Source organism: Coregonus clupeaformis, chromosome 26, assembly GCF_020615455.1.
Source record: "Coregonus clupeaformis isolate EN_2021a chromosome 26, ASM2061545v1, whole genome shotgun sequence".
NCBI classification, from domain to species: domain Eukaryota; kingdom Metazoa; phylum Chordata; class Actinopteri; order Salmoniformes; family Salmonidae; genus Coregonus; species Coregonus clupeaformis.
The window spans coordinates 48,772,290-48,795,446 of NC_059217.1; the positions used below are offsets into that span (position 1 = coordinate 48,772,290).

Sequence of the window (23,157 nt, forward strand, 5' to 3'; positions counted from 1 at the left end):
GCTTTTCTTTCGAAAACAAGGACATTTCTAAGTGACCCCAAACTTTGGAACGGTAGTGTGTATATATATATATATATATATATATATATATATATATAGGCCATATACCACACCCCCTCGTGCCTTATTGCTTAATTATAGCCCACAGATTGTAGTGATATGTTACAGATTCCTCCAAGTTGACAGGTGTGAGCTGTGGATGACTAGACCTATAGTATTTACCTTCTCCCCAGGTGAAGCCCCCACACTCTGGCCTCTCTGAGGATGCATGTCTGGGATACTCTCCAGAGGGGGCCTCCTGTATGACATACTGCTGGTCAGACTCATACTGTACTCAAAAAATAACAATGTAGGCAGTCCTGAGAAAACGACTTACCATTTGGGAATCTGTACATTCTTCTTCTCTAGGTCTTCGATGCTGGGAAGAGTCAGTACCTGCCTATTGACTGTCTTCTGATACTCCTCTGCACGCCTCTGGAAACAAATGTTCATGGGTTAGGGTTATGTTGGAATGCTATTGATATCAGTGCTCAGTGTATTGTGTGTGTGTGTGTGATTCATGATCTTTCAAGAAGGTTATATAGCCTTGTCTTTAGGTGACTTAGCTGGTAGGGCATAATGAAGATGTTTTCAGATGTGTGCAGAAGACAGGCGTAGTCCTAACCCTGATCCCACTCTCTGTCCTGCGGATGGCAGTGTCCAAGGCCTGGATGTCCACGGTTTCTCCCTTCTCGTGGAAGGTGATACGGCCAAGAGTACGCTTCAACTGTCTCAAATCGTCCTGGACCTGATGATGAACACCAAATTACCAGACGCAACATGAAAAATCTATACCATCACTGTTGATTCACCTTCAACATCCCAAAACAAGACAACTCTTCATGAGACAATTGTGTAGCCTAACTTTAGCTAGATAACTATAAATAACTAGCTAATTCATACAAAATATAAACAATAAAAAACAGTTAGCTAGCAACAAAACAACAACACAGCAAATGTAGCTAGCTAACGTTAACGTCGTTACCTGGACTAAAACGTTTCCCAGCTCATCTGAGTTTTTGAGGACGTCAGCCATTTCTTTGCCACTTTCTGTAAAAACTTGCAAGTTTCTGTAAACACTTTCAAAGCATCAAAGTCCCATTGCATGTGAAATGCTGCATGGTTTGCTAGCTGGCTAATTGGCTAGCTATTTATTGTTGCGGAAAGCTTGACAACTTCCATGTCAACAATCCCTTTGCCATCCTCTGCCTGGCCCCTGACAAAACACTGTAACTAAGGCAACGAGATGCTACATTTTCTAAGTGGGCGAATGGGAGAGGAGAAAAGAGATGTCAAACATACTAGATATTTGTGGTTTCGCTAGATTTGTTTGCTTTATAATGTTTGAATACACAAAAGCATGAAATGTGCACTTTTATTAAATAGAAAGTACATAAATCAGACCTAGAATCCAGACTTTTTCTCATTCTGCGGTGGAATGTGATTGTTGGTCGTCACTAGTTACCACAGCCGCAAAGTCTTAATTATGGCTAAACTCCGTCTATTTATCTTGTTAAATCTTGATTTTAAACCTAACCCTAACATTAAGCAGACTGCTAACGTTATGCCTAACCCTAACATTAAATTAAGACCAAAAAGCTCATTTTTGTTTTTATTAATCTTTACGATATAGCAGAATTTGACTTTGTGGCTGAGGTAACTATTGGCAACCGTGATATTGCATCTTGCACCGGAAGTGATAATGCGGTTTGAGGTAGGAGTTGAAAGGTCATACTGACTGCGAAGGTTTGTTGTCCTAGCTAGTTTGTCAGCTTTTTTCCAGCAAGGAACGCTTCAGATATGTCCGCGTCTGAAGAACAAGAAGACACAGGGACCACTGTTCCATCCGTCCTCATTACGAGCTGTGACGTTGGCTTTAATGAACAAGATTTGATAAAACGTAAGTAGATGCGAGGGTAGCAAAATGGTATAACTAGCTAACGTTAGCTTTAATACATCGCAAGATCACTCTAACAGGCTGCCTAAACAGGAACACACAAACATGTATTACTGTTTATAGAAGCTGTTCATCATTGACATTGTGAATGTGTTGCGAAGTTAGCTACTGTAGCTAGTTTGATATATACAGTATATATATATATATATATTGTTTTGTTTTTTTAAATACAGGACAGGCAGTTGCTAGTTGCTAAGTGATGTAGCTAGCCAGCCAGCCAGCACTAGAGCTACCAACCAGCTAGCCGACTGAAGCCAAATATGGGGATAACGTTACAGCTTGTGTGACTGGCAAACATTTAATCATGTCTATTGCTTTTTCAGAGATTCTAGGCACCACCTCGTTGCCAAACCCGTCCAAGCAGGAGGATACGGTAGTGTGGTACCCATGGACTATCAACAACAAGTATTACACTGCAGACGTCAGCCTCTGTGTTGTGCCCAGTACATACCAGATGACCTCGGAGATAGCCCAGTCCATGCAGGCTTTCATTGCTTACTTTGACAGCACAGTGGTAAGTGATGTGTTTGTGTTTGTGTGTGTGTGTGTGTGTGTGTGTGTGTGTGTGTGTGTGTGTGTGTGTATACAGTGCATTCGGAAAGTATTCAGACCCCTTGACTGTTTCCACATTTTGTTATGTTACAACCTTATTCTAAAATTGATTTAAAAAAATGTTTTCCTCATCAATGTACACACAATAAGCCATAATGACAAAGCAAAAACGGTTTTTTAGAAATATTTGCAAATGTATAATAAATAAATAAATGAAATATCACATTTACATAAGTATTCAGACCCCTTACTAAGTATTTTGTTGAAGCACCTTTGGGAGTGAATACAGCCTTGAGTCTTCTTGGGTATGACGATACAAGCTTGGCACACCTGTATTTGGGGAGTTTCTCTCGTTCTCATTCCTCTGCAGATCCTCTCAAGCTCTGTCAGGTTGGATGGGGAGCTTTGCTGCACAGCTATTTTCAGGTCTCTCCAGAGATGTTAGATCGGGTTCAAGTCCGGGCTCTTGCTGGGCCACTCAAGGACATTCAGAGACTTGTCCCAAAGCCACTTCTGCGTTGTCTTGGCTGTGTGCTTGGGGTCATTGTCCTGTTGGAAGGTGAACCTTCACCCCAGTCTGAAGTCCTGAGTACTCTGGAGCAGGTTTTCATCAAGGATCTCTGTACTTTGCGCCTTTCATCTTTGCCTCGATTCTGACTAGTCTCCCAGTCCCTGCCACTGAAAAACATCCCCACAGCATGATGCTGCCACCATGCTTCACCGTAGGGATGGTGCCAGGTTTCCTCCAGACATGATCTTGGCATTCAGGCCAAAGAGTTCAATCTTGATTTCATCAGACCAGAGAATCTTGTTTCTCATGGTCTGAGTCTTTAGGTGACTTTTGGCAAACTCCAAGCGGGCTGTCATGTGCCTTTTACTGAGGAGAGGCTTCCGTCTGGCCACTCTACCATAAAGGCCTGATTGGTGGAGTGCTGCAGAGATGGTTGTCCTTCTGGAAGGTTCTCCCATCTCCACAGAGGTACTCTAGAGCTCTGTCAGTGACCATCGGGTTCTTAGTCAACTCCCTGACCAAGGCCCTTCTCCCCCGATTGCTCAGTTTGGCCAGGCGGCCAGCTCTAGGAAGAGTCTTGGTGGTTCCAAACTTTTTCCATTTAAGAATGATGGAGGCCACTGTGTTCTTGGGGACCTTCAATGCTGCATAATTTTTTTGGCACCCTTCCCCAGATCTGTGCCTCGACACAATCCTGTCTCGGAGCTCTACGGATAATTCCTTCGACCTCATGGCTTGGTTTTTGCTCTGACATGCACTGTCAACTGTGGGACCTTTTTATATAGACAGGTGTGTGCCTTTCCAAATCATGTCCAATCAATTGAATTTACCACAGGTGGACTCCAATCAAGTTGTAGAAACATCAAGGATGATCAATGGAAACAGGATTTACCTGAGCTCAATTTCGAGTCTCATAACAAAGGGTCAGAATACTTAAAGGACCAGTCAAAAGTTTGGACACACCTACTCATTCAAGGGTTTTTCTATATTTGTACAATGTTCTACATTGTAGAATAATAGTGAAGACATCAAAACTATGAAATAACACACATGGAATCATGTAGTAACCAAAAAAGTGTTAAACAATTTTAGATTCTTGAAAGTAGTCACCCTTTGCCTAAATGACAGCTTTGCCCACTCTTGGCATTCTCTCAACCAGCTTCACCTGGAATGCTTTTCCAACAGTCTTGAAGGAGTTCCCACGTATGCTGAGCAATTGTTGGCTACTTTTCCTTCACTCTGCCGTCCGACTCATCCCAAACCATCTCAATTGGGTTGAGGTCGGGGGATTGTGGAGGCCAGGTCATCTGATGCAGCACTCCATCATTCTCCTTCTTGGTAAAATAGCCCTTACACAGCCTGGAGGTGTGTTGGGTCATTGTCCTGTTGAAAAAGAAATTATAGTCCCACTAAGCCCAAACCAGATGGGATGGCGTATCGCTGCAGAATGCTGTGGTAGCCATGATGGTTAAGTGTGCCTTGAATTCTAAATACATCACAGACAGTATCACCAGAAAAGCACCCCCACACCATCACAGCTCCTCCTCCGTTCTTCAAGGTGGGAACCACACTTGCAGAGATCATCCATTCATCTACTCAGACACGGCGATTAGAACCAACAATCTCAAATTTGGACTCATCAGACCAAAGGACAGATTCCCACCGGTCTAATGTCCATTGCTCGTGTTTCTTGGCCCAAGCAGGTCTCTTCTTATTATTGGTGTCCTTTGGTAGTGGTTTCTTTGCAGCAATTTGACCATGAAGGCCTGATTCACACAGTCTCCTCTGAACAGTTGATGTTGAGATGTCTGTTACTTGAACTCTGTGAAACATTTATTTGGGCTGCAATTTCTGAGGCTGGTAACTCTATTGAACTTATCCTCTGCAGCAGGTAACTCTGGGTCTTCCTTTCCTGTGGCGGTCCTCTTGAGAGCCAGTTTCATCATAGCACTTGATGGTTTTTGCGACTGCCCTTGAATAAACTTTAAAAGTTCTTGAAATGTTCCGCATTGACTGACCTTCATGTCTTAAAGTAATGATGGACTGTTGTTTCTCTTTGCTTATTTGAGCTGTTCTTGCCAGAATATGGACTTGGCCTTTTACCAAATAGGGCTATCTTCTGTATACCCCCCTACCTTGTCACAACACAACTGATTGGCTCAAACGTATTAAGAAGGAAAGAAATTCCGCAAATTAACAAGGCATACCTGTTAATTGAAATGCATTCCAGGTGACTACCTCATGAAGCTGGTTGAAAGAATGCCAAGAGTGTGCAAAGCTGTCATCAAAGCAAAGGGTGGCTACTTTTTAGAATCTCAAATATAAAATATTTTTTGATTTGTTTAACACTTTTTTGGTTACTACATGATTCCATATGTGTTATTTCATAGTTTTGGTGTCTTCACTATTATTCTACAATGTAGAAAATAGTAAAAATAAATAAAAACACTGGAATGAGTAGGTGTTCTAAAGTTTTGACTGGTACTATATGTAATTTTAAAACATTTGCTAAAATGTCTAAACTTGTTTTTGTTTTGTCATTGTGGGGTTTTGTGTATAGATTGAGAAAAAATATATACATTTTATCCATTTTAGAATAAGGCTGTAACAAAATGTGGAAAAAGTCAAGGGGTCTGAATACTTTCCGAAGGCACTGTATATCGGTGGGGTTTGGTACAGCAGGCTGCATCTCAATTTGTCTTTCTGTTCCTCGCGTCCCATCTTTTTGCGTCCTACCTACTCAACCGAGGTCCAACTTTGAGGTGCCTCCCTGTCCCCTCAGACCTCCAGTGCGTTTTGAGAAGGAGGTGAGAAGAGAGGATGCAACAAGTGTAGGAAAGATATTAATTGAGACACCTGGGTATGTCTATGCTTTGGTAAATCACATGTGTATTGGCTAGAAACCAAACGGAATCGAACAGAACAAAACTGGGAAATGTATCCAATGGAGACTCTCATTTTTGTTGCAAAACATTTTCCATTGCAAAAAGCTTTGCAAAAGTCTGAAATGTTTTTGCAACCGTGTGCAACTTATGAACACACCCCAGGTAACCGTTGTCTCCCTGTGGTCTGACAGAAGGATGGTTTGGAGCGGCTGTCTCCCTGGATATCTGTGGTGGAAGACTTAGCTCCAGAGGTGCTCATCCTGGTCTGTGACCGCGTGTGTGAAAGTGGTGAGTGTTACACAACCTGTGTGTGTGTGTGTGTGTGTGTGTGTGTGTGTGTGTGAATTACGGTGTGTGAAACTTGTTCCAAAATTGAACTATACAACAACAATAAAAAAACATCTTATTCTACAGGCGTCAGTAGACATGAGGCACATCAGTGGTGTTTAGCCAACGCCTTCGAGTTGGTGGAACTCACCCCTGAAGACCTGCCAGATGAGGATGGTAAGAGAGGGAGAGAGTTTTTCAAGTAGCAGAAACATGCTGAATTGTGATTACAACATTTGAATTATTAATCTTTTCAGTCTCGTGAGGGGGAAAAGGTGTTGTCGTGCCCTCTTCACGACTGTCTTGGTGTGTTTGGACCATGATAGATTGTTGGTGATGTGGACACCAAGGAACTTTAAACTCTCGACCTGCTCCACTGCAGCCCCGTCGATGTGAATGGGGGCGTGTTTGGCCCTCCTTTTCCTGTTGTCCACGATCAGCTCCTATGTCTTGCTCACATTGACGGAGAGGTTTCTCAATCAAATCAATCAAATGTATTTATAAAGCCCTTTTTACATCAGCAGATGTCACAGAGTGCTATACAAAGTGCTATACAGTTGTCCTGGCACCACACGGCCAGGTCTCTGACCTCCTCCCTATAGGCTGTCTCATCATTGTCGGTGATCAGGCCTACCACTGTTGTGTCATCAGCAAACTTGATGGTTTTGGAGTCATGCTTGGTCACGCAGTCATGGGTGAACAGGGAGTACAGGAGGGGACTAACCATGCACCCCTGAGGGGCCCCCGTGTTGAGGATCAGCGTGGCAGATGTGTTGTTGCCTACCCTTACCACCTGGGGGCGGCCCTTCAGGAAGTCCAGGATCTAGTTGCAGAGGGAGGTGTTTAGACCCAGGGTCCTTAGCTTAGTGATGATCTTTGTGGGCACTATGGTGTTGAAAGCTGAGCTGTAGTCAATGAACAGTATTCTCACACAGGTGTTCCTCTTGTCCAGGTGGGAAAGATACATCAGAGTCTGGCACAGTAATTATCCAAATGTCCGTGGTAGTTTGAGAAGACAGAATTACAATAAGATCCATTATCGAAATCAAACTTCTGACATTTACAGTGCATTCGGAAAGTTTTCAGACCCCTTGACTTTTTCCACATTTTGTTACGTTACAACCTTATACCCCATAATCACAAAGCAAAAACCGTTTTTTTTTTAGAATATCTGCTAATTTATTAAAAATAAACTGAAAATAACATTTACATAAGTATTCAGACCCTTTACTCAGTACTTTGTTGAAGCACCTTTGTCAGCGATTACAGCCTTGAGTATTCTTGGGTATGACGCTACAAGCTTGGCACACCTGTATTTGGGGGAGTTTCTCCCATTCTTCTCTGCAGATCCTCTCAAGCTCTGTCAGGTTGAATGGGGAGCTTTGCTGCACAGCTATTTTCAGGTCTCTCCAGAGATGTTCGATCGGTTTAAAGTCCGGGCTCTGGCTGGGCCACTCAAGGACATTCAGAGACTTGTCCCAAAGCCACTCCTGCGTTGTCTTGGCTGTGTGCTTAGGGTCGTTGTCCTGTTGGAAGGTGAACCTTCACCCCAGTCTGAAGTCCTGAGCGCTCTGGAGCAGGTTTTCATTAAAGATCTCTCTGTACTTAACACATGCGGACTCCAAGTTGTAGAAACATCTCAAGGATGATCAATGGAAACAGGATGCACCTGAGCTCAATTTCGAGTCTCCTAGCAAAGGGTCTGAATACTTAAGGTATTTGTTTTTTATTTGTTATACATTTGCAAAAATGTCTAAACCTTGTTTTCGCTTTGTCATTATGGGGTATTGTGTGTAGATTACTGAAGACGTTATTTTTTTATTTAATCCGTTTTTAGAATAAGGTTGTAACATAACAAAATATGTAAAAAGTCAAGGGGTCTGAATACTTTCCGAAGGCGCTGTATATAATGTGATGTATCAGTCCAAGGCCACAGCTGCAAGATTTCAGATCAGACGGCAGAGTCTGAATGGTTCTGGATGGAGGTTAGCTTACCAACTCTGTCATCCACTGTCTCTTTAATACCTACCAGATGACTTCCCAGAGTCTACAGGAGTGAAGAGGATTGTCCAGGCTCTCAACGCTAACGTGTGGTCCAGTGTGGAGATGAAGGATGGTGAGATGGTTTCACATAATCTTATTTATATGTATGTATGCATGTATGTATCAAATACAATGCGCCGAATACAACAGGAAATGCTTACTTACAAGCCCTTAACCAACAATGCAGTTTTAAGAAAAATAAGTGTTAAGAAAGTATTTACTAAAATAAACTGATATAAAAAAAAATAAGACAAATAAAACATAATTAAAGAGCAACAATAAAATAACAGTAGGGAGGCTATATACAGGAGGTACCGGTACAGAGTCAATGTGCGGGGGCACAGGTTAGTCGAGGTAATTGAGGTAATATGTACAGTACCAGTCAAAAGTTTGGACGCACCTACTCATTCCAGGGATTTTTTAAACTATGTTTTACATTGTAGAATAATAGTGAAGACATCAAAACTATGAAATAACACATATGGAATCATGTAGTAACCAAAAAAAGTGTTAAACAAATCAAAATATATTTTATATTTGAGATTCTTCAAATAGCCACCCTTTTGCCTTGATGACAGCTTGATTCTGGTGACCATTTTTCAACGGACCGAATCGCGGGTACTTCCTGTTTCAGCTTCTGCTTGTAAACAGGAAGCAAGAGTACGGAGTCATGATCTGATTTGCCTAATGGTGGACGAGGGAGGGTCTTGTATGCTTGCTTGTGGCTAGAATAGCAGTGGTCTAGGACTCCATCGCCCCTAGTGGCATTGGAGACATGTTGATGGAAGTTGGGCATCACGTGCCTTAGTGATGCCCAATTAAAATTGCCGGCTCTGGGTGTAGGTTTTCCTGCTTGTTTGTAGCCTTGTAAAGTTTGTTAAGCGCCAGCTTGTTATTTTTTCTCAATTTCCCCGACTCCACTGTCCTGTCCGCCCTGTGAATGGCGAATCCATCAAGTTGGATAGCCATGGGGGGGTATCATTTCCTAGAGCCATGTTTCTGAAAAGCAAATAATTTTGCAGTTCCGAGAGTCCCGTTGGTAGCAAATCCGCGATCGGAGGGCATCCATCTTGTTATCATGTGACTGTACCTTAGCCAATAGAATGGAGGAAGAGGTGGCCGGTTTTCCCTTCACGATTCCCCCCTAATTTGCTAAGAAAAGACAAACTAGCTGTTTGCAGACGTAAGAAACACAAACTGATAGTGTAATTATAGTACGCTTGTGGATCTATATTAAGAAGCAAAGTGAAAACGGCGTCGGTGTCATCAACATTGTTGCTTGTGCTGCATTGACCAAGTGTCCCCATGGTTGAGGAACAGCAGAAGTGCTCCTTGAGTGACGGTGCGGGGACAGGTCTGTGTGGGAAGCGGCAGAGAGAGAGAGAGAGAGAGAGAGATGACTCAAGTAGGGAAGTAAACTATAAAAATGGATGTTACACACGGCGAACCCATTTAACAAACAAAACATTAAAATACCTTTTTATAGAAGGTAAAGTAAAAACCCGAACCGGTCCGTGCATCAATACCAATATATGGTAAAATGCGGTATACCACCCAGCCCTAGCCAACCGTTTTCACTGTTGATATCCTATGTTGTGTCGTGATTTGTTTAAGTTAACAGAAAAGTGGTCTGTTCCCTTTTCCAAATCAACATCAGACATTCCTAAATATAGATAGAAGCTTTCTACAAGTCACCAACCGTGTATAGGTTATTCCAAGTTTCCGTGTGGCCTTTGAATAGTGTTAGTTTAAACAGCGCTACACTCCAAACCTTTTCCCCTGTTCTATTGATTTCTATGATTTCTTCAACGTGATATCGATGGAAGTGATTAACCAAAAAAGAATGAGTGATTGACAAAATGTTTCTCTTTCCGTTTTGGCGACCCCCAAATCAAAATGCATCACTCCAAAAGGAAGCTGACCTTCTTCTGCAGGTTGTTCTTTAACCAGTAAAAAATATCTCCAGTTTCCATGTGTTTTTTTTTTATTGTTAGATTTCCAAAAACGTGCTGCGATTTTATTTATTTTGATATACCAGAAATCACCAAAACGGGTTTGGCCTGCCTAATAGTAATATTCAACAGCACTGATGATGATTCAGTTACTTTATTAACATAAGAGAGATCGCTGTATGGCAGCTCTTCCTCTAACAGGAAGTTTACTGTTTTCATGGTCTGAATCAGACAGAGAGATGTACAATACCTGACTCATTCTCTCTCTCCCAGAACACAGTGGGGGCTTTGGTCTGATGAGCAGCTTGGTGGCCTCCAGACATAACAACCCACAGCCCAGACAGGATACGCCACCCCCGGTCAGTGGTCCTGACAACCCACAGCCCAGACAGGATACGCCACCACCGGTCAGTGGCCCAAAGCAGCCTTTTTTTTTTTTTTTTTAACCTCTCCTCAGGGACCGTCAGACATATGACCTGTTCCAACTGGAACACCTGATTCAACATGTCAACTAATCATCAAGCCCTTCTACTTCAATTGACTACATTTTAGTCATTTAGCAGACGCTCTTATCCAGAGCGACTTACAGGCGCAGTTAGGGTTAAGTGCCTTGCTCAAGGGCACATAATTTTTCACCTAGTCGGCTCGGGGATTAGAACCAGCGACCTTTCGGTTACTGGCACAACGCTCTTACCTGCTAAGCTACCTGACTACACAGTACAGGCATTGTTGTATTTTTTTTATAATGGTGTGTATATTCTAAGATTGACAAACCAATTTCCCCTTAATTAATGAAGTATTACATAGACCCACAGGTTTGCGTTGGTACCTAGTGCTGCATACTGACCTGTTTTGTGTTGTCAGTCCTCCAGTCTGCCAGTAGAGGGCAGAGGAGACAGCGGGGAGCCCCAGAGGACTGAACCCAACCCTGACAACCGAGACACACAGGTTGACACCATAGTAGGTGAGTGAGCTGGTTACATTTAGTCATTTAACAGACGCTACTATCCAGACCCACTTACAGTTAGTGGATTGATCGTAACAGACGCTTTATCCAGAGAGACTTAGTCAGTGGTAGTTAGTTGACTATCAGCAGTCAGTGGTAGTTAGTTGACTATCAGCAGTCAGTGGTAGTTAGTTGACTATCAGCAGTCAGTGGTAGTTAGTTGACTATCAGCAGTCAGTGGTAGTTAGTTGACTATCAGCAGTCAGTGGTAGTTAGTTGACTATCAGCAGTCAGTGGTAGTTAGTTGACTATCAGCAGTCAGTGGTAGTTAGTTGACTATCAGCAGTCAGTGGTAGTTAGTTGACTATCAGCATTCAGTGGTAGTTAGTTGACTATCAGCAGTCAGTGGTAGTTAGTTGACTATCAGCAGTCAGTGGTAGTTAGTTGACTATCAGCAGTCAGTGGTAGTTAGTTGACTATCAGCAGTCAGTGGTAGTTAGTTGACTTTCAGTGGTAGTTAGTTGACTATCAGCAGTCAGTGGTAGTTAGTTGACTATCAGGAGTCGGTGGTAGTTAGTTGACTGTCAGCAGTCGGTGGTAGTTAGTTGACTGTCAGCAGTCGGTGGTAGTTAGTTGACTGTCAGCAGTCGGTGGTAGTTAGTTGACTGTCAGCAGTCAGTGGTAGTTAGTTGACTATCAGCAGTCAGTGGTAGTTAGTTGACTATCAGCAGTCAGTGGTAGTTAGTTGACTATCAGCAGTCAGTGGAAGTAGGTAAGTGGACTGGGATCTGATTCTCTCATCTGTTCTGTAGGCTTTATAACAATCCCATAGAAAAACCTTACAAGCTGATTTTCTAGGCAACTCTTCACAATTGAGACTATATACATTATACAACATTGTAGATTCTGAGCATAAAGACAAATGGCCATTTTAAACAAATACATGTATGCAATCTGAAGCAAATAATAATAAAATAATGAAAATGTATCCCATTTTTAGCCGATGCTTTTATTCAAAGCAACTTAGTCATGCATACGTTTTTCTTATGGGAAGGGCCCAGCGGGAATCGAACCCAAGCCGCCAAGCTTTACCAACTGCGCTATAGAGGGCCTTCAGTATGTGTTCACGTTTTGTGTCTGTAGATCCGATGCTCGACTTGGACATCCAGGAGCTGGCTAACCTGACAGCTGGTGATGCAGACGTGGAGAACTTTGAGCGCCTCTTCACCAAACTGAAGGAGATGAAAGGTACCTGGCTGGAGATACTAGGGGCTGCATCCCAAAACGGCACCCTATTCCCTACATAGTGCACTACTATTGACCAGAGCCCTATGGGCAGATGTTGGCTCAATTGGAAATTATCTAAAATGTCCAGCGTGCTATAGAGGTTTCTGATTGGATCCCGCGTGCTATAGAGGTTTCTGATTGGATCCCGCATGCTATAGAGATTTCCTTTTTTATATTTTTGTTGTATTATACGTTGTGGCACAGCCCGGGAATGAACCCGGGTCTGTAGTAACGCATCTAGCACTGCGATGCAGTGCCTTAGACCGCTGCGACACTCGGGAGGCCCGCTATAGAGATTTCTGATTGGATCCAGCGTGCTATAGATGTTTTCTGATAAACATGATGGCGCCAACAGACATGGCAGCTCTGCTTCTAGCTCCTAAGCAACTATGCAGTATTTTGTTTTTTTTGTGTTATTACATACAGCCGGACAGAACTTTTGGATATCAGAGCGGCGGTAACTCACCAGCATTACAACCAGAAATACGACTTTCCCGAATTGGATCCTTTGTTCGTACCCCCCAGGGCAATTGAAATTATCCCAGAGGCTGCTCCAAGATGCCGCCGGCGGAGAAGAGGTATTCGGAGTGGACTTCTAGTCTGACTCAGGAGGCGTGCACACCATCCACCGCTTCAGAGTATATTCACTCGCTAATGTTCGGTCCCTGGACAATAAAGTAGACGAGCTCAGAGAGACATCAGGGTTTGTAACATACTCTGTTTTACGGAATCATGGCTCTCTCCGGATATACTGTCCCCGTCCATACAGCCAGCTGGGTTCTCAGTACATCGCGCAGACAGGAGTACAGAACTCTCCGGGAAGAAGGAAGGTGGTGGTGTTTCATGATTAACTACTCATGGTGTGATTGTGATAACGTATAGGAACTCAAGTCCTTTTGTTCACCCGAGCTAGAATACCTCACAATCAAATGCCGACCGTATTATCTCCCAAGAGAATTCTCTTCGGTTATAATCCCAGCCGTGTATATTCCCCCTCAAGCCGATACCACGACGACCCTCAAGGAACTACACTGGACTTTGTGCAAACTGGAAACCACATATCCTGAGGCCGCATTTATTGTAGCTGGGGATTTCCCTTTGGCAAATCGGATCACGACTCCATTCTGCTCCTCCCTTCCTATAGGCAGAAACTCAAACGGGAAGTACCCGTGCTAAGGTCTACTCAACGCTGGTCTGACCAATCGGAATCCATGCTTCAAGATTGTTTTGATCACGTGGACTGGGATATGTTCCGGGTTGCCTCTGAGAATAACATTGACGTATACACGGACACGGTGACTTGAGTATAGGGGGTGTTGTTCCCACTGTCACTATTAAAACCTACCCAAACCCACTACAATTTGCATACCGCCCCAACAGAGCCAGATACGATGCAATCGCCATCACACTACACACTGCCCTATCCCATCTGGACAAGAGGAATAACTATGTAAGAATGCTGTTCGTTGACTATAGCTCAGCCTTCAACACCATAGTACCCTCCAAGCTCATCATTAAGCTCGGGGCCCTGGGTCTGAACCCCACCCTGTGCAACTGGGTCCTGGACTTCCTGACGGGCTGCCCCCAAGTGGTGAAGGTAGGAAACAACACCTCCACTTCGCTGATCCTCAACACTGGGGCCCCACAAGGGTGCGTGGTCATCCCCCTCCTGTACTCCCTGTTCACCCATGACTGCGTGGCCAAGCACGCCTCCAACTCAATCATCAAGTTTGCAGACGACACAACAGTAGTAGGCTTGATTACCAACAATGACGAGACAGCCTACAGGCAGGAGTTGAGGGCTCTGGGAGTGTGGTGCCAGGAAAATAACCTGGCAACAAAACAATGGAGATGATTGTGGACTTCAGGAAAAAGCAGAGGGTGCACGCCCCTATCCACATCGACGGGACCTCAGAGGAGAAGGCGGAAAGCTTCAAGTTCCTTGGTGTACACATCACTGACAATCTGAAATGGTCCACCCACACAGACAGTGTGGTGAAGAAGGCGGAACAGCCTCTTCAACCTCAGGAGGCTGAACAAATGTGGCTTAGCCCCTAAGACCCTCTCAAACTTTAACAGATGCACAATTGAGAGCATCCTGTCGGGCTGTATCACCGCCTGGTACGGCGACTGCACCGCCCGCAACCGCAGGGCTCTCCAGAGTGTGGTGAGGTCTGCCGAACGCATTACCGGGGGCAAACTACCAGCCCTCCAGGACACCTACAGCACCCGATGTCACAGGAAGGCCAAAAAGATCATCAAGGACATCAACCACAAGAGCCACGGCCTGTCCACCTCGCTATCATCCAGAAGGCGAGGTCAGTACAGGTGCATCAAAGCTGGGACCGAGAGACAGAAGCAGTTTTTCAATCTCAAGGCCATCACTGTTAAATAGCCATCACTAGCCGGCTACCACCCGGTTACTCAACCCTGCACCTTAGAGGCTGCTGCCCTATGTACATAGACTTGAAATCACTGGTCACTTTAATAATGTTTATATACTGCTTTATTAATTTAATATGTATATACTCTATTCTACTGTATTTTAGTCAATGCCACTACTAATATTTATACATTTCTTAATTCCATTCTTTTACTTTTAGATTTGTGTGTATTGTTGTGAATTGTTAGATACTACTGCACTGTTGGAGCTAGGAACACAAGCATTTCGCTACACCAGCAATAACATCTGCTAAATATGTGACCAATAACATTTGATTGGATCCAGCGTGCTATAGAGCGGTTTCTGATTGGATCCCGGCCTTAGTTGGCATTGCCGCCTCTGTATATTACAGACCACAGATGTCATACGACCCTGTTTTAGATTCATGCCAGTTTCAGATGACAGCCTGCTTTTCACTCTGCAGATAAAGCCTCATGGTTACCTCCTGAACAGAGGAAACTTCATGCTGAGAAGGTAGGTGCATCCCTAAACACCCATTTAAACCAATAAATTACATTCATATTTAGTTCTTCTGACTCTTCGTGTCAAACTTGTCCTATTGTCAACTGCATAATGTTGATTGAGGCGAAATTTCTAAATGTGTACCTGATTACTTGCTTCGCAGGTTGCCAAGGCGTTTTGGACGGCCATCGGAGGAGACCAGGATGAGCTAGAAGGCCTGTCGTCAGGGGAGGAGAGTTAAAGGGAGACTGAGGAGCCACACTCTTCTTTCCGGTCCCCAGTCCTCCCTACCCTGGGTCTCCTACTGGATCCAGTCTTCCCTACCCTGGGGCTCCCACAGGATCCAGTCCTCCCTACCCTGGGGATCCCACTGGATCCAGTCCTCCCTACCCTGGGGATCCCATTGGATCCAGTCCACCCTACCCTGTGGCTCCCACTGGATCCAGTCCTCCCTACCCTGGGGATCCCACTGGATCCAGTCCTCCCTACCCTGGGGCACCCACAGGATCCAGTCCTCCCTACCCTGGGGCTCCCACAGGATCCAGTCCTCCCTACCCTGGGGCTCCCACAGGATCCAGTCCTCCCTACCCTGGGGCTCCCACAGGATCCAGTCCTCCCTACCCTGGGGCTCCCACAGGATCCAGTCCTCCCTACCCTGCGGTTTTTTCACTAGGAAGCAAACAGAACAATATAAACTCTAGTTTTTGTTGCAAAACGTTTCCCATTGCAAAATGTTTCGCTACAGTGTGTGACTAATGAATACACCCCTGGTCTGCTCCCAACTCAGGAACTGTGAACGATAGAGTAGAGACTGGGAGGGACTCTAGCCAGGTTGGAGAGAGGAGAGGCCTTATCATCATGATATTATCAATTATTACAATTTGTCTCACCACATGAAAAAAAAAAAGTTTTTTGCAACACTATCAAAAGCTAGCTTGGTCCCAGATCTGTTTAGTGCCGTCTTCCCGACCCAATGACCATACTGCAGGAGCTGGCAAGTCCGCACAAACATCTGGGACCAGGCTAGTAAAAGTTGTTGGGTGTCCAGTCTGCCCACGTTAGGAAGAGAGCAACTGAGAAGACTGTGTACAGTAAGAGGCTGTTCTGTGGCTGTTTAATGGGAGTCAATGTTTGGTGTTAATGTGGATGTTTTGTTTTTTGTTACCAGGGGAAAAACACATTGAGACCTTAGGTCTCATTGCAAATGTGCCCTGGGAACAATACAGAAAATACAAATTATACAATTAAATACACAATAAACAATCAAACAAAACAAACACATTTATCAATATAAAATGGATGAATGCCATGATGAGTGATGTGGAGACTGGTTGAACTGATCAATCCCTCTTCTCCTGCATGAGTCCTGTGTTGTCCAGCCGTGATGAGTGATGGTGGAGACTTGGTGGTTAACATAAACAGTAGTTCCCAGACCTCTCCTTCGGGGGACCCTTCAGACCTCTCCCTCGGGGGACCCTTCAGACCTTTCACAGTGTTGTTCTAGCCCTAAATTAGGTCACCTGATTAATCAATCAAGGGCTTGATGATTAGTTGACATGTTGAATCAGGTGTGCTGGATGTGGCATAGATCACATGCATGGAACGGCTGGGGGTCTGCAGTAGAATATGGATTATATTGTAGTTTTGTCTTCAAGCCTTTGTTTGATTGTCCTGTTGATGTTCTGAGTACCGCAGTCACCTTGTAGAAAAGTTTTAAAAAATCAAGTGATGTGCCTTTTTTAATGTAATCATTAGTAAGACATTACAATTATACTTTATTTGCAACGTCTGATTAAAGACCTAAATAAATCAATATTAACTGGTGCACTATTTTGTATTATATTAGACATGTGGCACCAAATCACTGGAAATTATTCATTTAGCAATTGACATTGCCCCCCCCCCCCCAGGAAGTGAAAAAAAACCCAGTGGAATGTACGTGCTCTGGGGCGTATTCTCCAACGTCCTTGCTTCTTTTCAGTCTAAGGTTCCATTCAATCTGCATCGTGGAAATGTACGTTTTACAGCGTGATTGAAATGTGCACGGTAAACGCTGCTTATGTCGGCTCAGTCGGAAATTATTATCGTGGAACCTATCGCTGTAGCTTTACAGATTGAAAACAATCTGAAACATTGTAGGAGCAGACCCCACTAAGTTTGTGGCTAACGTTCACATCTCCATACGCCTTCCATCAAGATGGTCTTCAACTCTCTTTCACTACACCAATCCCGAGTGGCGCAGCGGTGTAAGGCGCTGCATCTCAGTGCTTGAGGCGTCACTACAGACCCCCCTGGTTCGATTCCAGGCTGAATCACAACCCGGCCGTGATCGGGAGTCCCGTAGGGCGGCGCACAATTGGCCCAGCGTCGTCCGGGTTTGGCCGGTGTAGGCCGTCATTGTAAATAAGAATTTGTTCTTAACTGACTTGCCTAGTTAAATAAAGGTTAAATAAAAATAAATCTCATCTGGACAGTAGGCAAAAACAAAAGTACTTTGTTTATTTATTTTATTATAAGATTGTGGATAACAAAGCAAAGATGGATACAATAATAATACGCTTCCACAAACAGTTACATTTATATGACAGAATCACAAAAAAAGGGACAAAACTAAGCATCAGTTTAAGAGGGGAAACAGTGCCTTCGGAAAGTATTCAGACCCCTTGACTTTTTCCACATTTTGTTATGTTACAGCCTTATTCAAAAATGGATGAAATACTTTTTTTCCCCCTCAGCAATCTTCACACAATACCCAATAATGACAAAGCGATAACAGGTTTTTATACATTTTTGCAAATGTATTAAAAATAAACGACAGAAATACCTTATTTACATAAGTATTCAGACCCTTTGTTATGGGACTCCAAATTGAGCTCAGGTAAATCCTGTTTCCATTGATCATCCTTGATGTTTCTACAACTTGATTGGAGTCCACCTGTGGTCAATTCAATTGATTGGACATGATTTGGAAAGGCACACACCTGTCTATTTAAGGTCCCACAGTTGACGGTGCATGTCAGAGCAAAAACCAAGCCATGAGGTCGAAGGAATTGTCCATAGAGCTCCGAGACGGGATTGTTTTCGAGGCACAGATCTGGGGGAGGGTACCAAAAAATGTCTGCAGCATTGAAGGTCTCCAACAACAGTGGCCTCCATCATTCTTAAATGGAAGAAGTTTGGAACCACCAAGACTCTTCCTAGAGCTGGCCACCCGGCCAAACTGAGCAATCGGGGGCTAAGGGCCTTGATCAGGGAGGTGACCAAGAACCCGATGGTCACTCTGACAGAGCTCCAAAGTTCCTCTGTGGAGATGGGAGAACCTTCCAGAAGGACAACCATCTCTGAAGCACTCCACCAATCAGGCCTGTATGGTAGAGTGGCCAGACGGAAGCCACTCCTCAGTAAAAGGCACATGAAAGCCTGCTTGGAGTTTACCAAAAGGCACCTAAAGACTCTCAGACCATGAGAAACAAGATTCTCTGGTCTGATAAAAACAAGATTGAACTCTTTGGCCTGAATGCCAAGCTTCACGTCTGGAGGAAACCTGTCACCATCCCTACGGTGAAGCATGGTGATGGCAGCATCATGCTGTGAAGATGTTTTTCAGCGGCAGGAACTGGGAGACTAGTCAGGATCGAGGCAAAGATGAACGGAGCAAAGTACAGAGAGATCCTTGATGAAAACCTGCTCCAGAGCGCTCAGGACTTCAGACTGGGGTGAAGGTTCACCTTCCAACAGGACAACGACCGTAAGCACACAGCCAAGACAACACAGGAGTGGCTTTGGGACAAGTCTCTGAATGCCCTTGAGTGGCCCAGCCAGAGCCCAGACTTGAACCCGATCTAACATCTCTGGAGAGACCTGAAAATAGCTGTGCAGCGACGCTCCCCATCCAACCCGACAGAGCTTGAGAGGATCTGCAGAGAAGAATGGGAGAAACTCCCCAAATACAGGTGTGCCAAGCTTGTAGCATCATACCCAAGAAGACACAAGGCTGTAATTGCTGCCAAAGGTGCTTCAACAAAGTACTGAGTATTTTATTTTTAATAAATTAGCAAAAATTTCTAAAAACCTGTTTTTGCTTTGTCATTATGGGGGATTGTGTATAGATTGAGGGGGGGAAACAATTTAATCAATTTTAGAATAAGGCTGTAACGTAAAACAAAATGTGGAAAAAGTCAAGGGGTCTGAATACTTCCCGAAGGCACAGTAAGTACTGATACTAAGACAGTCATTACCTCAGTCATTTCAAACAGTTTCTCTATTCTTCTGGAGAGAACCAATGGACTACTGTTATGTAGTGTTTCACCATAGAACCGCTTTGAAATGGAGGACCCGGATCCTCTTGAAGACGTCCTAACTCTAAAACGAGTCAGTTTCCCAGACCCACGTTAAGCCTAGTCCTGGACTTAATGGAATATCTCAATTTTTTTTAAACCCAGGACTCGGCTGGAGTAGGGTGGTTAACCCTAGACAGGACTCGGCTGGAGTAGGGTGGTTAACCCTATCCAGGACTCGGCTGGAGTAGGGTGGTTAACCCTATCCAGGACTCGGCTGGAGTAGGGTGGTTAACCCTAGACACTGATCTGGGGTCATTTTTTGTATTTCCCCACTAATAACTAGGATTGGGGGAGGGGAAGCTGACCCTAGGGGAAACTTCATCCCGGAGCAGGCTTAATCTGGGACTAGGAAACCAGCCGAAAAGGACACCCCTGTACAAGGAGGAGGTTGAAGACCCAGTAACCATAATGACACCCCTGTACTAGGAGGGAGAAGACCCAGTAACCATAATGACACCCCTGTACTAGGAGGGAGAAGACCCAGTAACCATAATGACATCCCTGTACAAGGAGGAGGGAGAAGACCCAGTAACCATAATGACACCCCTGTACTAGGAGGGAGAAGACCCAGTAACCATAATGACACCCCTGTACAAGGAGGAGGGAGAAGACCCAGTAACCATAATGACACCCCTGTACTAGGAGGGAGAAGACCCAGTAACTATAATGACACCCCTGTACTAGGAGGGAGAAGACCCAGTAACTATAATGACACCCCTGTACTAGGAGGAGGTTGAAGACCCAGTAACCATAATGACACCCCTGTACTAGGAGGGAGAAGACCCAGTAACTATAATGACACCCCTGTACTAGGAGGGAGAAGACCCAGTAACCATAATGACACCCCTGTACTAGGAGGGAGAAGACCCAGTAACCATAATGACACCCCTGTACTAGGAGGGAGAAGACCCAGTAACCATAATGACACCCCTGTACTAGGAGGGAGAAGACCCAGTAACTATAATGACACCCCTGTACTAGGAAGGAGAAGACCCAGTAACCATAATGACACCCCTGTACTAGGAGGAGAAGACCCAGTAACCATAATGACACCCCTGTACTAGGAGGGAGAAGACCCAGTAACTATAATGACACCCCTGTACTAGGAGGGAGAAGACCCAGTAACCATAATGACACCCCTGTACTAGGAGGGAGAAGACCCAGTAACTATAATGACACCCCTGTACTAGGAGGGAGAAGACCCAGTAACCATAATGACACCCCTGTACTAGGAGGGAGAAGACCCAGTAACCATAATGACACCCCTGTACTAGGAGGGAGAAGACCCAGTAACCATAATGACACCCCCTGTACTAGGAGGGAGAAGACCCAGTAACCATAATGACACCCCTGTACTAGGAGGGAGAAGACCCAGTAACTATAATGACACCCCTGTACTAGGAGGAGGTTGAAGACCCAGTAACCATAATGACACCCCTGTACTAGGAGGGAGAAGACCCAGTAACCATAATGACACCCCTGTACTAGGAGGGAGAAGACCCAGTAACTATAATGACACCCCTGTACTAGGAGGGAGAAGACCCAGTAACCATAATGACACCCCTGTACTAGGAGGGAGAAGACCCAGTAACCATAATGACACCCCTGTACTAGGAGGAGGTTGAAGACCCAGTAACCATAATGACACCCCTGTACTAGGAGGGAGAAGACCCAGTAACCATAATGACACCCCCTGTACTAGGAGGGAGAAGACCCAGTAACCATAATGACACCCCTGTACTAGGAGGGAGAAGACCCAGTAACCATAATGACACCCCTGTACTAGGAGGGAGAAGACCCAGTAACCATAATGACAACCCTGTACTAGGAGGGAGAAGACCCAGTAACCATAATGACAACCCTGTACTAGGAGGGAGAAGACCCAGTAACCATAATGACACCCCTGTACTAGGAGGGAGAAGACCCAGTAACCATAATGACACCCCTGTACTAGGAGGAGGTTGAAGACCCAGTAACCATAATGACACCCCTGTACTAGGAGGAGGTTGAAGACCCAGTAACCATAATGACACCCCTATACTAGGAGGGAGAAGACCCAGTAACCATAATGACACCCCTATACTAGGAGGGAGAAGACCCAGTAACCATAATGACACCCCTGTACTAGGAGGGAGAAGACCCAGTAACCATAATGACACCCCTGTACTAGGAGGGAGAAGACCCAGTAACCATAATGACACCCCCTGTACTAGGAGGGAGAAGACCCAGTAACCATAATGACACCCCTGTACTAGGAGGGAGAAGACCCAGTAACCATAATGACACCCCTGTACTAGGAGGGAGAAGACCCAGTAACCATAATGACACCCCTGTACTAGGAGGAGGTTGAAGACCCAGTAACCATAATGACACCCCTGTACTAGGAGGGAGAAGACCCAGTAACCATAATGACACCCCTGTACTAGGAGGGAGAAGACCCAGTAACCATAATGACACCCCTGTACTAGGAGGGAGAAGACCCAGTAACCATAATGACACCCCTGTACTAGGAGGGAGAAGACCCAGTAACTATAATGACACCCCTGTACTAGGAGGGAGAAGACCCAGTAGCCATAATGACACCAATAACAATAAGATACACCTCTAAAGCTGCCAGCATTTACACCTACCTTTAAAATATACCATAATCTGTATTAAAATAGACCGTTAACTGTATTAAAATAGACTGTTAACTGTATTAAAATAGACCATAATCTGTATTAAAATAGACCATAATCTGTATTAAAATAAATTAAAATATACCATAATCTGTATTAAAATATACCATAATCTGTATTAAAATAGACCATTACCTGTATTAAAATAGACCATAATCTGTATTAAAATAGACCATAATCTGTATTAAAATAGACCATAATCTGTATTAAAATAGACCATAATCTGTATTAAAATAAATTAAAATATACCATAATCTGTATTAAAATATACCATAATCTGTATTAAAATAGACCATTACCTGTATTAAAATAGACCATAATCTGTATTAAAATAGACCATAATCTGTATTAAAATAGACCATAATCTGTATTAAAATAGACCATTACCTGTATTAAAATAGACCATAATCTGTGTTAAAATAGACCATAATCTGTATTAAAATAGACCATAATCTGTACCAAAATAGACCATAATCTGTACCAAAATAGACCATACTCTGTGAAATAGACCATAATCTGTATTGAAATAGACCATTATCTATATTAAAATATACCATAATCTGTATTAAAATAGACCATTCTGTATTAAAATAGACCATAATGTGGATTAAAATAGACCATTACCTGTATTAAAATAGACCATAATCTGGATTAAAATAGACCATAATCTGGATTAAAATAGATTAAAATAGACCATAATGTGGATTAAAATAGACCATTACCTGTATTAAAATA

The 23,157-nt window shown here is 43.9% G+C and overlaps 2 protein-coding genes and 1 long non-coding RNA gene across 3 annotated transcripts in view; 2 read left to right on the top strand and 1 right to left on the bottom strand.

Moving 5' to 3' along the window:
• iqch (IQ motif containing H) overlaps positions 1 to 1,336 on the bottom strand; it is a 126,833-nt gene extending 125,497 nt beyond the window's left edge. Inside the window, exons 1-4 of the mRNA XM_045207903.1 lie at positions 1,025 to 1,336; positions 665 to 787; positions 377 to 474; positions 223 to 298 (exon numbers count right to left, since the gene is read on the bottom strand). Coding sequence (XP_045063838.1) covers positions 223 to 298; positions 377 to 474; positions 665 to 787; positions 1,025 to 1,075 — 348 coding nt within the window. The 5' untranslated portion in view covers positions 1,076 to 1,336. The remainder of the gene's footprint in view (positions 1 to 222; positions 299 to 376; positions 475 to 664; positions 788 to 1,024) is intronic.
• Positions 1,337 to 1,764: 428 nt separating this feature from the next.
• On the top strand, positions 1,765 to 17,217 carry aagab (alpha and gamma adaptin binding protein). The gene is made up of 10 exons (XM_041858241.2): positions 1,765 to 1,939; positions 2,320 to 2,510; positions 6,136 to 6,232; positions 6,359 to 6,448; positions 8,304 to 8,387; positions 10,540 to 10,673; positions 11,131 to 11,230; positions 12,356 to 12,460; positions 15,367 to 15,416; positions 15,568 to 17,217. The coding sequence occupies exons 1-10, from the start codon at positions 1,840 to 1,842 to the stop codon at positions 15,643 to 15,645; spliced, it is 1,029 nt and encodes a 342-aa protein (XP_041714175.1). The 5' UTR covers positions 1,765 to 1,839; the 3' UTR covers positions 15,646 to 17,217.
• Positions 17,218 to 19,536: 2,319 nt separating this feature from the next.
• On the top strand, positions 19,537 to 20,577 carry LOC123481962. Its single transcript, XR_006657478.1, has 2 exons — positions 19,537 to 20,131; positions 20,477 to 20,577. It is a non-coding gene; the product is annotated as an uncharacterized LOC123481962 (long non-coding RNA).
• The last annotated feature ends 2,580 nt before the right edge of the window (positions 20,578 to 23,157 follow it).